At 41.4% G+C, this 14,576-nt stretch overlaps 1 protein-coding gene across 5 annotated transcripts in view; it reads right to left on the reverse strand.

Annotated features, from left to right (window-relative positions):
• Positions 1–14,576, reverse strand: part of robo2 (roundabout, axon guidance receptor, homolog 2 (Drosophila)) — a 596,210-nt gene that overhangs the window by 33,677 nt on the left and 547,957 nt on the right. For 3 of the 5 annotated variants that reach the window (XM_059969002.1, XM_059969001.1, XM_059969003.1), the window contains exon 25: positions 5,043–5,225. The exons of the other annotated variants lie outside the window; for them this stretch is intronic. In XM_059969002.1, the coding sequence (XP_059824985.1) occupies positions 5,043–5,225 (183 nt within the window). The remainder of the gene's footprint in view (positions 1–5,042; positions 5,226–14,576) is intronic. 5 annotated transcript variants of the gene reach the window in all.

Consider the following 14,576-nt stretch of genomic DNA (forward strand, 5'->3'; position numbering starts at 1 on the left):
CTTATGTATAATTTACTTTTCACCCTCAACACTTGACCTCCAGTTCTAGTTTCCCTCAACTTCAGTGGAAAAAGTCTGCAAGTATTCATTTTAACTGTAGCCCTCATGATTTTGTATACCTCTATCAAATCTCCCCTCAATCTTCTTTGCTCCAGGGATAAAGACCTAACCTATTCAACATTTCGCTATAACTCAAGTCCTCAAGTACCAGCAACATCCTTGTAAATTTTCCCTGTACTGTTTTAATCTTTTCTGCACTGAAATCAGATTGTTGTCATCTGGACCACCCTCGGGTAAATTAGCAATTGGAAAAGTTTGCCTGAATTAGTGGCACTAGTGTAGCAGATAAGGTAATGCTATTACAACACCAGTGATACAAGTTCAATTCCCATCACCGTCTGTAAGGAACTTGCTCATTCTCCCCATGTCGACGAGGGTTTCCTCCAGGTCTCTAGTTTCTTCACATGTTCCAAGGACATACAGGTTAGAAGGTTAATGATTTACATGGGTGTCATTGGACAGCTGGGCCAGAAGGTTTCTTACTGTGCTATAGAAACATAGAAACACAGAGTAGGCCATTCGGCCCTTCGAGCCTGCACTGCCATTCAGTATGATCATGGCTAATCATCCAACTCAGAACCCTGTACCTGCTTTCTCTCCATACCCCCAGATCCCTTTAGCCACAAGGGCCATATCGAACTTCCTCTTAAATATAGCCAATGAACCGGCCTCAACTGATTCCTGTGGCAGAGAATTCCACAGATTCACCACTCTCTGTGTGAAGAAGTTTTTCCTCATCTCGGTCCTAAAAGGCTTCCCCTTTATCCTTAAACTGTGACCTCTCGTTCTGGACTTCCCCAACATTGGAAACAATCTTCCTGCATCTAGCCTGTCCAATCCCTTTAGAATTTTATACGTTTCAATAAGATCCCCCTTCAATCTTCTAAATTCCAGTGAGTATAAGCCTAGTCGATCCAGTCTTTCTTCATATGAAAGTCCTGCCATCCCAGGAATCAATCTGGTGAACCTTCTTTGTACTCCCTCTGTGGCAAGAATGTCTTTCCTCAGATTAGGGGACCAAAACTGCACACAATACTCTAGGTGTGGTCTCACCAAGGCGTTATACAACTGCAGTAGAACCTCCCTGCTCCTGTAGTCAAATCCTTTTGCTATGAATGCCAACATACCATTTGCCTTTTTCACCACCTGCTGTACCTGCATGCCCACCTTCAATGACTGGTGTACAATGACACCCAGGTCTCGTTGTACCTCCCCTTTTCCTAATCGGCCACCGTTCAGATAATAATCTATTTTCCTGTTCTTGCAACCAAAGTGGATAACCTCACATTTATCCACATTAAGTTGCATCTGCCATGAATTTGCCCACTCACCTAACCTATCCAAGTCACCCTGTATCCTCTTTGCATCTCCAAATAAAAGACAATGTTCATTTCCAAACTGAACATACACAGTCAATCCAACATGGCTCCCTCTGATGATCATCTGCAGAGTCTTTGATGAAAGTTGATAGTAATGAGAATTTTCACAAAACAACCACAAAATTTGGAAGAACTCAGCAGGCCAGGCAGCATTTATGGAGATAAATAAACAGTCGATGTTTCCGACTGAGGCCCTTCATGAGTCCTGATGAGAGGTCTCGGCCTGAAACTTTGACTATTTATTCTACTCCATAGTTGCTGCCTGATGTACTGAATTTCTCCAGTATTCCGTGTGTGTTATTCTGGATTTCCAGCACCTGATCATCTATTGACTCACTTTGAAGGACTTTTCATTTCATACTCATGATATTTACTACTTATTTATTTATTATTATTATTTCTTTTTTTTTCTTTTTTTTGTATTTGCACCATTTGTTGTCTCCTACTCACTGGCTGTTGCCCTGTTGGTGCAGTCTTTCATTGATTCTATTGTGTTTCTTGCACTTACTGAGTATGCCCACAAGAAAATATATCTCAGAGATCTATATATGATGACAAAAATATAAATTGATAATAAATTTACTTTGGACTTTGAATCTTGAAGTGAAGGCATTTATGAGGACGTAACCATGGCAGGCAGGCACACACACACACACAACAATGGAGCAAAGTTCTCGGTAAATCTCATCTGAAGAGCTTGGAGTGAAGACTAGCCCTTTCAACAGATTTTAGGCACACCCTGAGAAGTAGGGTGAAGAGAGATGGAGATACTTGCTGCTCACGAGAAGTACAAGTAACACAGATATGAAGAAACAAACAAAGGATTGAAGGGAGCCCAACAGCAAGAGCCAGACGACGAGGAGTACTCCAAGCACAGAGCCAGACAATAAGGATACTTCTTGGACAGACAAAAAAATTCCTAGATAAGAAATCAAATCAACCAAGGCAGATCGGTTACACCAGTCATTGAGGCACTAATGATATCATATGACTAGCATTCAATCCCATTCCTATTTTTTCCATTGTTCCAGTCGTAAGGTTTGGAATGATGTATTTGTCACTCATTTGAATGGGACTATCTCTTCAGATAATTATCTTTCCTTTCGTGTGCTGTTTTTTTTGACTAATTTATGAGAAAATCCCCTCCTCCATGGCTACTCGCTCCCCATCAGTTTCGGTCAGGTCTGCTTTTATGGTCCTTTGCTTGGGTTGGAGCTCCAATGTTTTTCTGCTGCAACGTGCAGCCCTTTGAGACAAAGCAGAGACCAGTTTTGCATGGGTGGGGGTCCTGCTGCACATAGAATTATACAGTATCTGTAGTGCAGGAACAGCCATTCGGTCCATCTGTTCCCTACTGGTGCTCCTGCCCAATGTGAGCCTCTTCCCATTCCCATTCATCCCATCCCAACACCTTATCTTTCACTTCCTCTCTCCCTAACACTTTTATCCAACTGCCCCTCTAACACATTTCTCCTCTTTTCCTCAGCCAATCCCTATGGGAGGCAAGTCCCATATTCTCTCCTTTCCCCAGGAACTGATAGTTCTCCTGGAATACATGGCAACTTCTTTATTTCTAGAACAAGGGTTCCCAACCTCTTATATGCCATGGACCAATACCAGTGAACAAAATGTCTGTGGAGCCCAGGATGGGAACCTCTGTTCTAGAACATAGGACATAGAACACTACAGCACATTATAGGCCCTTTGGCCCACAACATTGCGCTGATCTTTTAACCTACTCTAAGATCAATCTAACCCTTCCCTCCCATATAATCCTCCATTTTTTTATCATCCATATGCCTAGCTGAGAATTTTTTAAATGTCTCTTATGTATCTCTTGTCCAACACCATCAATGGCAGTGCACTCCAGGCACAAACCACATTCTCTGTGTAAAAGGTCTACTTCTGCCATCCCCCCTACACTTGCCTCCAATCACCTTAAAATTATGCTCCTTCAAATTGCCATTTACACACTGGGAATAAAAAAATTCTGGCAGTCCACTCAATCTATGTCAGTCTTCTCCATATCGAATAGGGTGAGGTTGAATAGGTTAGGTCTTTATCCCCTGGAGGAAAATGAGGGGAAATTTGACAGAAGTGTACAGAATTTGAGGGGTATAGATAGGGTATATGCAGGCAGGCTTTTCCACTGAGACTAGAACTAGAGGTTATAGAATCATAGAAACATAGAAAATAGGTGCTGGAGTAGGCCATTCGGCCCTTCGAGCCTGCACTACCATTCAGTATGATCATGGCTGATCATCCAACTCAGAACCCTGTACCTGCTTTCTCTCCATACCCCCTGATCCCTTTAGCCACAAGGGCCATATCTAACCTTCTCTTAAACATAGCCAATGAACCGGCCTCAACTGTTTCCTGTGGCAGAGAATTCCACAGATTTACCACTCTCTGTGCGAAGAAGTTTTTCCTCATCTCAGTCCGAGAAGGCTTCCCCTTTATCCTTAAACTATGACCCCCGTTCTGGACTTCCCCAACATCGAAACAATCTTCCTGCATCTAGCTTGTCCAATCCCTTTAGAATTTTATACGTTTCAATAAAATCCCCCCTCAATCTTCTAAGTTCTTATGCTTTAAGGGTGAAAGGTTAACTGATTAAGGGGAATTTCTTCACTCAGAGTGGTGAGAGTGTGGAATGAGTTGCCTGTGTAAGTGGTGGATGTGGGTTTGATTTCAACATTTAAGAGAAATTTGGATAAATTTGTGGATGGGAGGGGTATGGAGGGCTATGGTCCAGGTGCAGGTCAATGGGAATCGGTAGAATAACGGTTTGGCATGAACCGCAGTGTTTTACAATTATAACTTCTGATTAAGTTTTTGCTTTCTTAGCCTCTAGTCTGTCTTCATACAAGCAATAATATGGGACCTTTGACATTGCTCCTGTGAAGTACATCAGGTCTTAGTGCCCGAGGTTTCTCCATGCATGCATGCATAGAGAGTCAAATGCTGAGAATATAGTACGTGCCATCTTTCCTTGTGACAAGAAACCAACCCCTTACACCTAACGCAGTATCAGAGATTGACTTTTGTGACTGTTTCGGCTCATTACACAGACATCCAGGGATGAACGATGAATGCAAGGAGATGCAACAAGAGGCAAGAGATGGAAGACTTGGAAGGAGGCAACATTTTCTGGGAATCCTGCTCCAGACAGTTATCCTGTATTCACCGTTGGATGGAGCAGGGTAGACAAGTAGTGTCCTCCTGGTCAAATATCCAAGATGGTCATGTGCACCATCTGGTACAACATCAAGATGTAACACCTGTCCCAACAGAGAAGGCTGTAGAGAAGATCACCAGTGCACCAGAGGTAGCAAAGATTGTGATGCATCACGAGTGCAACAGCAGACAGCAAAAGACCATGCAGATTATCTTCAACAAGTCGCCACAGCATGAAACAAGGTAAAGATGACCAAAGCCCAGAGTCAAGCCATGCAGGAGGAGCCCTAAGAGGGCACAGCCTCAGGACCATTTCCAACATGAGGGAGGTATAGTGAAGGAGAAAGAGGAGAGTGAGATCAGAGTGAAGAGTCATTGGAGAGTTCCCAGGCCTCTCTTGGGCACAGAGCAGCATTGGGTACAAACCTGTCTTTACGAGACTGGTGCCCTCCATCTTGTATCCGGCGCGGTCTGCCGCAGTGGCCAATGCCTGGGTAAAGTCGCCATCGGTAAAGATGGAGTCGGAAGAGGAGCTGGCCGCGCTAGGTCGACGGCTAGACATATTACGCTCCTCTTCTGAGGCAGAACCCCAGCCATTGACCATTGAACCTGGAAGGAAAGGTAGGGCAGGTTGATCAGAGGAACCAGAGCAACACATCGCCACTTCAACATAAAGACAAATGGGTTCCTTGGCTTTGGAAAAGGAAGCACATTCAATCCCAGTGGGAGGATAGTCTCCAACCCTGGCTACCACATTTTAGAAAGGAGGCTCAAAGTTTAAAGGAAATTTATTATCAAAGTAGATATATGTCACCATATACTACTCTGAGATTCAGTTTCTTGCAGGCATTCACTGCAGACCAATAGAAGCAATGAAAAACTACACACGATGATGAGCAACCGATATGCAAAAGCAGACAAACTATGCAGGTACAAATAAGCAAATAGTACTGAGAACATGAGTTATAGTCACAGAGTCATAGAAAAATACAGCACAGGAACAGGCCCTTCAGCCCATCTAGTCCACACCAGACCATAGCCCTCTGTACTCCTCCCATCCATGTACCTACCCAATCTTCTCTTAAATATTGAAATGAATTGTAGAGTCCTTGAAAGTAAAACCATCGGTTGTGGAATCAGTTCAGACTTGAGGGGAGTGAAGTTATCCACACTGGGTCAACAGCCTGATGGCTGAGGGGTAATAACTGTTCCCGAACTTGGTGGTATGGGACCTGAGACTCCTGTACCTTCTTTCTGATGGCAGCAGCAGGAAGAGATATGGCCTGGATGGAGGGGACCCTTGATAATGCACGTTGCTTTCTTGTGACAGTGCTCCTTACTGATGTTCTCAATGGTGGGGAGGGCTTTCCCTGTGATGGACGGGGCCGTATTCACTACGTTTTGTATACATTTCCATTCAGGCTTTGAGAGGGGTGCAGCTCTGTCCGCTGTTATAAAATTCTTCAACAGACCTCACTTAAAGATGAACTCTTGATCTCCAAAAGTACCTCGTTGTGGACTTAAACCGTATTGTCTTCTTGCACTGCACTTCCTCTGCGTTCTGCTATTTTTTCCTTTTTACATGCAACATATGTGAGATATGGTGAAAGGCTTTCATTTGTGTGACATCTTGATAGATCATTCCACACATAAGTATATCGAAAAAAGAATACAGAATAAACACAGGAGGTTCTGCAGACACTGGAAATCTAGAGCAAAACACACAAAACTCAGCCCTTCGAGCACCATCTACAGAGGGGAATAAATGGTCAATGTTTCAGACTGAGATCCTTTATCAGATCTGGCCTGGAAAAGAAGGGGGCAGAAGCCAGAATAAGAAAGTAGGGGGAGGGGAAGGAGTACAAGCTGGCAGGTGAAAGGTGAGACCAGAGGCCGATTTCTCTATTAAACGTAGATGCTAACATTTTAACTAAAGTTTTGGCCCGTAGGCTGGAGACTATTTTACCCTTGATTATCTCTGAGGATCAATCTGGCTTGATTAAAAATCCCTTTTTCAATATTAGACATCTTTTTAATATTCTATATTCACCTTCATCAGGGACTCCTGAATGTGTTATCTCTCTTGATGCCGAAAAGGCGTTTGATCGGGTGGAGTGGTACTATTTATTTGCGGTTTCAGAAAAATTTGATTTTGGATATAATTTTATTAAGTGGATTAAGTTCCTATATTCCCATCCAATTGCATCAGTTTTGACTAATTCCCAGCAATCCAAACCGTTTGATCTTAAACGTGGCACCCGACAGGGTTATTGATCTGGCTATTGAGCCATTGGCAATTGCGTTTCGCAGTTGCACTGAACTGACTGGGATCTGGAGGGGTGGTTTTGAACACCAAGTCTCTCTGTACGCCGATGATTTGTTACTTTTTATATCAAACCCGACCACCTCCTTACCTTTGTTGTTTTCAATTCTCAATAAATTTAGTCAGCTATCCGGATACAAACTTAATCTACATAAGAGTGAACTTTTTCTGATAAATAAGGAAGGACAATAACTAGAATTTCACAATCTCCCTTTTAAAGTAGTAAACAATTGTTTTACTTATCTCGGTATTATCGTAATGAGGAACTATAATCGACTGTTTGATGAGAATTTCAATAATCTTTTAAATTTTACAAAACAGAGATTAGCACAGTGGTCAGCTCTGTCCATGTCTTTAATAGGGCGAATTAATGTAATTACAATGTATATTCTTGCTAAATTTTTATACTTATTTCAATCTTTACCTATATTTATTCCTAAAGTTTTTTTTTGATTCTTTAGATTCTATTATCTCGTCATACCTATGGAAGGGTAAACAGCCCAGACTCAATAAAAATTATCTCCAAAAGCCTAAAAGAGAAGGTGGCTTGGTGTTACCTAATTTTCGTTGGGCAGCCAATATTCGTAATATTATCTGTTGGTCCTACTTTTATAACCAGTCTGTTTGTCCAACATGGGTGGCAATGGAATTAAACGCTTATAAGAAATTATCTATTCCAGCTTTACTTGGATTTGTTCTTCCTTGCCAATTGCCAAAATCTATTATCAATACTGTAATCAGGCATACTCTGAGAATATGGGCTCAATTTGGAAAATACCATGGTCTTTATAGATTTTCCCTCTCTAGTCCTATTCTATACAATCATTTATTTCAACCGTCTATGCAGGATTCCACGTTCCAAGACTGGTGTAGGAGAGGTATCTGGCGTTTTGAAGATTTTTTTATAGACAATCGGTTTGCATCTTTTGAATAGTTGTCTATAAAGTTTAATTTACCGAATACTCATTTTTTTAGATGCCTTCAAATTAGACATTTTATTAGCCCTTTAATACCACATTTTCCTGAACAACCTGATAAAAATGTTGTTTCGCTGAACACCTACGCTTGATCCGCCAGAGAAGGCAGGATCTCCCAGTGACCACACATTTTAATTCCACATCCCATTCCCATTCTGATATGTCTATCCATGGCCTCCTCTACTGTCAAAATGAATCCAAACTCAGGTTGGAGGAACAACACCTTATATACCGGCTGGGTAGCCTGCAACCTGATGGCATGAACATTGACTTCTCTAACTTCTGTTAATGCTCCTCCTCCCCTTCTTACCCCATCCCTGACATATTTAGTTGTCTGCCTGTTCTCCATCTCCCTCTGGTGCTTCCCTCCTCCTTTCTTTCTCCCGAGGCCTCCCGTCCCATGATCCTTTCCCTCCTCCAGCTCTGTATCACTTTCGCCAATCATCTTTCCAGCTCTTAGCTTCATCCCACCCCTTCCGGTCTTCTCTTATCATTTTGCATTTCCCCCTCCCCCCACTACTTAATCTCTTACTATCTTTCCTTTCGGTTAGTCCTGACGAAGGGTCTCGGCCCGAAATGTTGACAGTGCTTCTCCCTACAGATGCTGCCTGGCCTGCTGTGTTCCACCAGCATTTTGTGTGTTATTGTTTAAAAATGTTGTAGATTTGTTTCTTCAAATGAACCCCTTGGGCAAAGGTGTAATTTCTACTATTCGTGTTAAATTTATGATTCTCAGATGAGCCCCTTGTGATAAAATTAAAACTGCTTGGGAGCATGACTTAGGTTTTTCTTTGTCCGACAAGGTTTGGGATTCAATTCTTAAATCCGTCAATTCAATCTCTTTATGTGCTCGTCATTGTCTCCTGCAGTTTAAAGTCGTCCACAGGGCTCATACGTCCAAAACCAAATTGGCGAAGTTCTATCCTGATATTAGTCCCTGGTGTGAAAAATGCAAAGGAGGTGAAGCCTCCCTTTTTCATTGGTATTGGGCCTGTCCTACTCTGGAAAAATTTTGGGAAGATGTTTTTTTAACTTTATCTTCTATATTAAATTGTCATTTGGAACCTGATCCTTCGATCGCTCTTTCTGATATTCTTTGAGACCCTGACAAGCATTTGACCCCGGCTAAACAACGAAATTTGCCTCTCTTCTAGCCAGACGAGCAGTACTCCTTAAATGGAGAGATGTAGTTCCCCCTACCCACGCTCAATGGCTTAGGGATATTAAGTCTTGTTTAGATTTCGAAAAGATTCACTACTCACTTTCTAATTCGGACATAAACTGCCATAGGGTGTGGGGATCTTTTCTCGAATATTTTCATAACTCTCACCTAGATTGACAGGTGTTTGTTCTTTTTTCCCTTGATAATCTGACCCTACATTTCCAGCTTTTTTTAACTTTTGTTTTTTTCTGATCAGGTAGCAGGCTGCCCCCCCCCACTTTTTTAATTACAATATGTAGTTCTGGGGTAATAAAAGTGTATCTCATATAATGGTTGGCTTGGAGTTGGATAGGTGATGGATTGGGTGCTTTTCTTTCTTTTTTACTATGGGTGACTTGCTCATTTGTTAAGACATGTATTATTGTTATTTTTGTTTATATGGTAATGATCCTTCTATATATATTATTGATTTTCTTTTCTTTGTTGTATTTTGTAGAAAATTATAAATAAATATTTAAAAAAAAGAACGGTGAGACCAGATGAAGGGGAAGGTGGTGGGATCATGAAGTGGGAAGCTGGGAGGTGAAAGGTAGAAAAGGTAAAGGGGTGAAGAAGAAGGAATCTGAGATGAGAGACCATGTTCACAATTTACTAACACTAGCCCACACATCTTTGGAACGTGGGAGGAAACTGGAGCACCCGGAGGAACTTCACAAGATCATGGGGAGAATGTACAAACTTTTTACAGACAGCGGCTGGAATTGAACTGTGATCAGTGATTGTTGTGAAGTGATTAACCTAACCACTATGCTGCTGTGTTTTCAAACCAACCCCTTCCCCCAATGCAGACATGCTCTGATGGCACCAGAATTCATGGTGACACTTGTAGGTTAGTCCCCAGCGATTCCTTGGTGCATTTTATCGTATGTCGCAAAGTTCAAAGTTCAAAATACATTTATTATCAAAGCATGTATACATTATACAGCCTTCAGATTTGTCTCCTTACAGGTAGTCACAAAACAAAAAACCATAAAGAACCCATATATAAAAAAGATGGCCATGCACCCGATATGAAGTGAGAAAAAGAAATCATGCAACAATAGCAAACAAGAGGAAATCTGCAGATGCCGGAAAACCAAGCAACACGCACAAGATGCTGGAGGAACTCGGCAGGCCAGGCAGCATCTGTGGAAAACAGTCTAGGCCTAAAACGCCAACTGCACTCTTTTCCATGGATGCTGCCTGGCCTGCTGAGTCCTTACTGCATTGTGTATGTGTCTCATGCAAGCAATAGTTGAAGTGTATTTGATAAATAAATCTGAATCTGAAACTGCATCTGAATGCCACCAACAATTTGCTTTTAAAGCTCTCAAAATTCTGGGACCGGAGTACATCACAGAATCGTTTCTGTTTTATAATCCTACTCGAGCTCTCAGGTCGTCTTTTGTTGGTCCCTTAAATGTTTATAATCTCCCTCAAAAGATATTTGGCCGGTCAGCTGTTTTGAACTACATTCCTAAACTGGGGAATTCAATACCTAAAACTATCAGGGATGCCGACTCAGTTGACACTTTTAAACAACAGCTCAAAATCTATTTATTTAACCTTGCTTTTAACTGACATCATTTTGTCTTTTATTTTCATGTTTACTTTTATTTTTTACTGTATTTCATGCTTGCACTTGATCCCGTTGTACATCACTTTAAACTACATTGTCTGCATGAAAAGTGCCCTATAAATACAGTTATTATTGTATTTTTATTTTTTTCTTAGCACAAGCTGGTAAAACCTGAGCCAAGCACACTCATTTCTCAAATGCTAGGAACTGTCAAACTATTCTGGTGATGTTTAATATTGTGACTTTCTGAAGATTAACAGAGATATTGCTGTGTAGATCTAATTGTTTAATGTATTGTGTATGCTAATACTTCAGAAAGGGGAGGATGAGGGAATCTGAACTAATCCTCACTGATGGATCAGAAGTGGAGAGAGTGAGCAATTTCAAGTTTCTGGGTGTCAAGATCTCTAAGGTTCTAAACTGGTCCCAACATATTGATGCAACTGTAAAGAAAGCAAGACAGAGGCTATATTTCATAAGGAATTTGAGATTTGATTTGTTACCCAAAGCATTCAAAAACTTGTACAGATATTCAGTGGAGAGCATTCTGACTGGCTGCATCACTGTCTAGTATGGGGAACTGCTTACTGCACGGGATTGAAACAAGCTACAGAAAATTGTAAAATTAGTCAGCACCATCTTGGGTACCAACCTTCATAGTGTCAACTCAGAGAGGTGGTGTCCATTATTAAGACATCTCCATCACTCAGGACATGCCTTGTTTTCATTGTTACCATCAGGAAGGAGGTCCAGAAGAATGAAGGCACACACTCAGTGGTTCAGGAACAGATTATTCCCCTTACATCCAATTCCTAAATGGACATTTAATCCGTGAACACTAGCTCACTTTTATTATTTTTGCTTCTGTATTTTTAAAATCTAAGTATTTAATATACATTTATACATTATGCAAGGCCAACTGAAAGGTTTTAAGGTGGGTAAGTCACCTGGACGAGAGAGACTACATCCCAAAGGTTGCTGAAGAGGTAGCAAATGCATTGGTTATGATTTTTCAAAAATCACTTGATTCTGGCATGGTTCTGGAAGACTGGAAAATTGCAAATGTCACTCCACTCTTTAAGAAGCGAGAAAGGCAAAAGAAAGGCAATTATAGGCCAGTTAGCCAAGCCTCAGTGGTTGGGTAAGTGTTGAAGTCTATTATTAAGGATAGAGTTTCAGGATACTTGGAGACTAATGATAAAATAAGTCAAAATCAGAGTGGTTTCTGTCAAGGGAAATCTTGCCTAACAAATCTGTTAAGAGTTCTTTGAGGATGTAACAAGTAGGGTGGACAAAAGAGAAGCAGTAGATGTCATTTACTTGGATTTTCAGAAGGCATTTGATAATGAGCCACACATGAGGCTGCTTAACAAGATAAAGTCTCATGGCATTACAGGCAAGATACTGGCATGGATAGAGGAATGGCTGACAGGCAAGAGGCAGAGAATGGGGATGAAGGGGGCCTTTTCTGATTAGCTGCCAGTGACTAGTGGTTTTCCACAGGGGTCGGTATTGGAACCAATACTTTTCACATTGTTTGTCAATGATTTAGATAATGGAACTGATGGCTTTGTGGCCAAATTTGCAGATGATCCAAAGATAGGAGGAAGGGTAGGTAATGCTGAGGAAGCAATGTGACTGCAGGACTTAGACAAACGGGCAAAAAAGTGGCAGATGGAATATTGTGTTGGGAAATGTATGATAATGCATTTTGGTAACAGGAACAATAGTGCAGACTATTATCTAAATGGGGAAAAATTCAACCATCAGAGATGTAAAGGGACTTGGGAGTCATTGTCTAAGACACCCAGAGGATTAATTTACAGGTTGAGTCTGTAGTCATGAAGCCAAATGCAATGTTGGTATTTATTTCGAGAGGAATAGAATATAAAAGCAAGGAGATAATACTTTATATGACACTAGTCAGGCCGCACTTGGAATATTGTCAACAGTTTTGGGCCCCATATCCCAGAAAGGATGTGTCATTGTTGGAGAGAGTCCAGAGGAGTTTCACGAGGATGATTCTGGGAATAAAGGGGTTAACATATGAGGAGCATTTGGCAGCTTTGGGCCTGGCCTGTACTCACTGGAATTTAGAAGAATGTGGGGAAATCTCACTGAAATTTACCAAATATTGAAAGGACTAAATAAAGTGGATGTGGAGAGGATGTTTCCTGTGGTCAGGGTGTTCAGAACTGGAAGGCACAGCGTCAAATTTGAGGGGCGACCTTTTAGAACAGAGGTATGAAGAAATTTCTTCAGCCAGAGAGAAGTGAATCTGTGGAATGTTCTGCCATAGACTGTGGTGGAGGCTGAGACTTTGGGTGTACTTAAAGCAAAAATTGATAGTTTCCTGGTTGGTCAGGGCATCAAACGATATGGTAAGAAGGCAGGTGTATGGAGTTGAGTGAGTTCCGGGATCTGCCATGATGGAACAGTGGAGCAGACTTGATGGGCTGAATGGCCTAATTCTGCTCCTATGTCTTATAGTCTTATTTACTTACTGTAATGAATTTATTTTTTTCAATATATTATATATTGAATTGAACAGCTGGCATAAAGTTGAGAAAATTCACAATATATGCCGGTGATATTAAACCTGATTCGGACTCTGCACCAGTTGTAGATATTTCTACTGAGACAATGTTCCATGGTCTTTCAATTTCCTCTTTTAATTCAGTGTATTTCAGTTGTTTTTCACATATTGATTTCTGTATGTTGTGTGTTTGGAATGGCGATATCTGTTAAGTAAGTTGTTCTTGCTTGCCTATCCTGTGTTATTACATTCAGATCGCTATTATTGATTGTCCTGTCAATAACTGATCAGTTGTAATATAAGTTGTGAGACTTTGGCTCTAAAACTGGATCAGGCTTGTATTTGTTGTAAGGTGTGATTTCATTTATGAGTTTGTATTTTAAAGCAGGATTTTGGTGAATAATGTTTGCCAGTTGATTGTGTCTATGTAAGTCATCAAATTGAGTTAAACTGCTATGGGATCCCTATTATTACTTTTACTATTGTTATTATTATAAAACATTATTCCTGGATGTAGCAGAAAGAAAGATTTATCCACTTTCCCAACAGAATGTGAGGCTTGGGGCAGGGATGCTCCACGCTTCAGTCTCAAAGGCCAATAATGTTGATGTGGAACAGAGGACAATCAGAAGTCCAGGAATCCACTCTGCGCTTGAAGGTCAAAAACATGGATGGGTGATGAAGGATATTGTGGATGTTGGGCTGTCCCCAGGTCAGGGGATCCTGGGACCAGATGCCCGTGCAAACAAGAGGCACAATGGGTGATGAGTCAGTATGCCTGGAGTTTGAGATTAGTCTGGAGATTGATATTGAAGATCAAAGCCCAAAGGTTGATCAGAAGACTGGAGGCCAACGCCTGGAGACTAGGGGCTCGGAGGCCTGTCCTGGAGGTGGGAGGGAGGAAATGGGTTTGATTTGTTGACGATGTTCTGTTGCTTGTTGTGTTCTGTGTTGTTCTGTTGAGCATTGTGGGAATTACGTTAGTGCTGGAATGCGTGGCAACAATTGCGGGCTACCCCAGCGCAACCTCGAGTGTGTTGGTTGTTAATGCAAATGACATATTTCGATGGATGTTTCAATGTGCTTGTGACAAATCAATCTAAATCCTTCTAACAAAGAATGAGAAATGCTTTATTCCTGGATGCAGGGGAATGAACAAGATGCCCCCTTTGCTAACAGATTGTGGGGATAGGTGCAGGGTGTTAGGGGATAGTAAGATGAGGGGCAGGAGGCTGAGGTGAGAGAAAACTGAGGCTAAATCCACTGGGAAGGTCACATTTCAAGGGTTATACATTGAGGGGCCAGTCATGAAACCAAATGACTGAAAAACTGAGAAGCAACAAA

This window comes from Hypanus sabinus, chromosome 4, assembly GCF_030144855.1.
Source record: "Hypanus sabinus isolate sHypSab1 chromosome 4, sHypSab1.hap1, whole genome shotgun sequence".
Classification (NCBI taxonomy): Eukaryota; Metazoa; Chordata; class Chondrichthyes; order Myliobatiformes; family Dasyatidae; genus Hypanus; species Hypanus sabinus.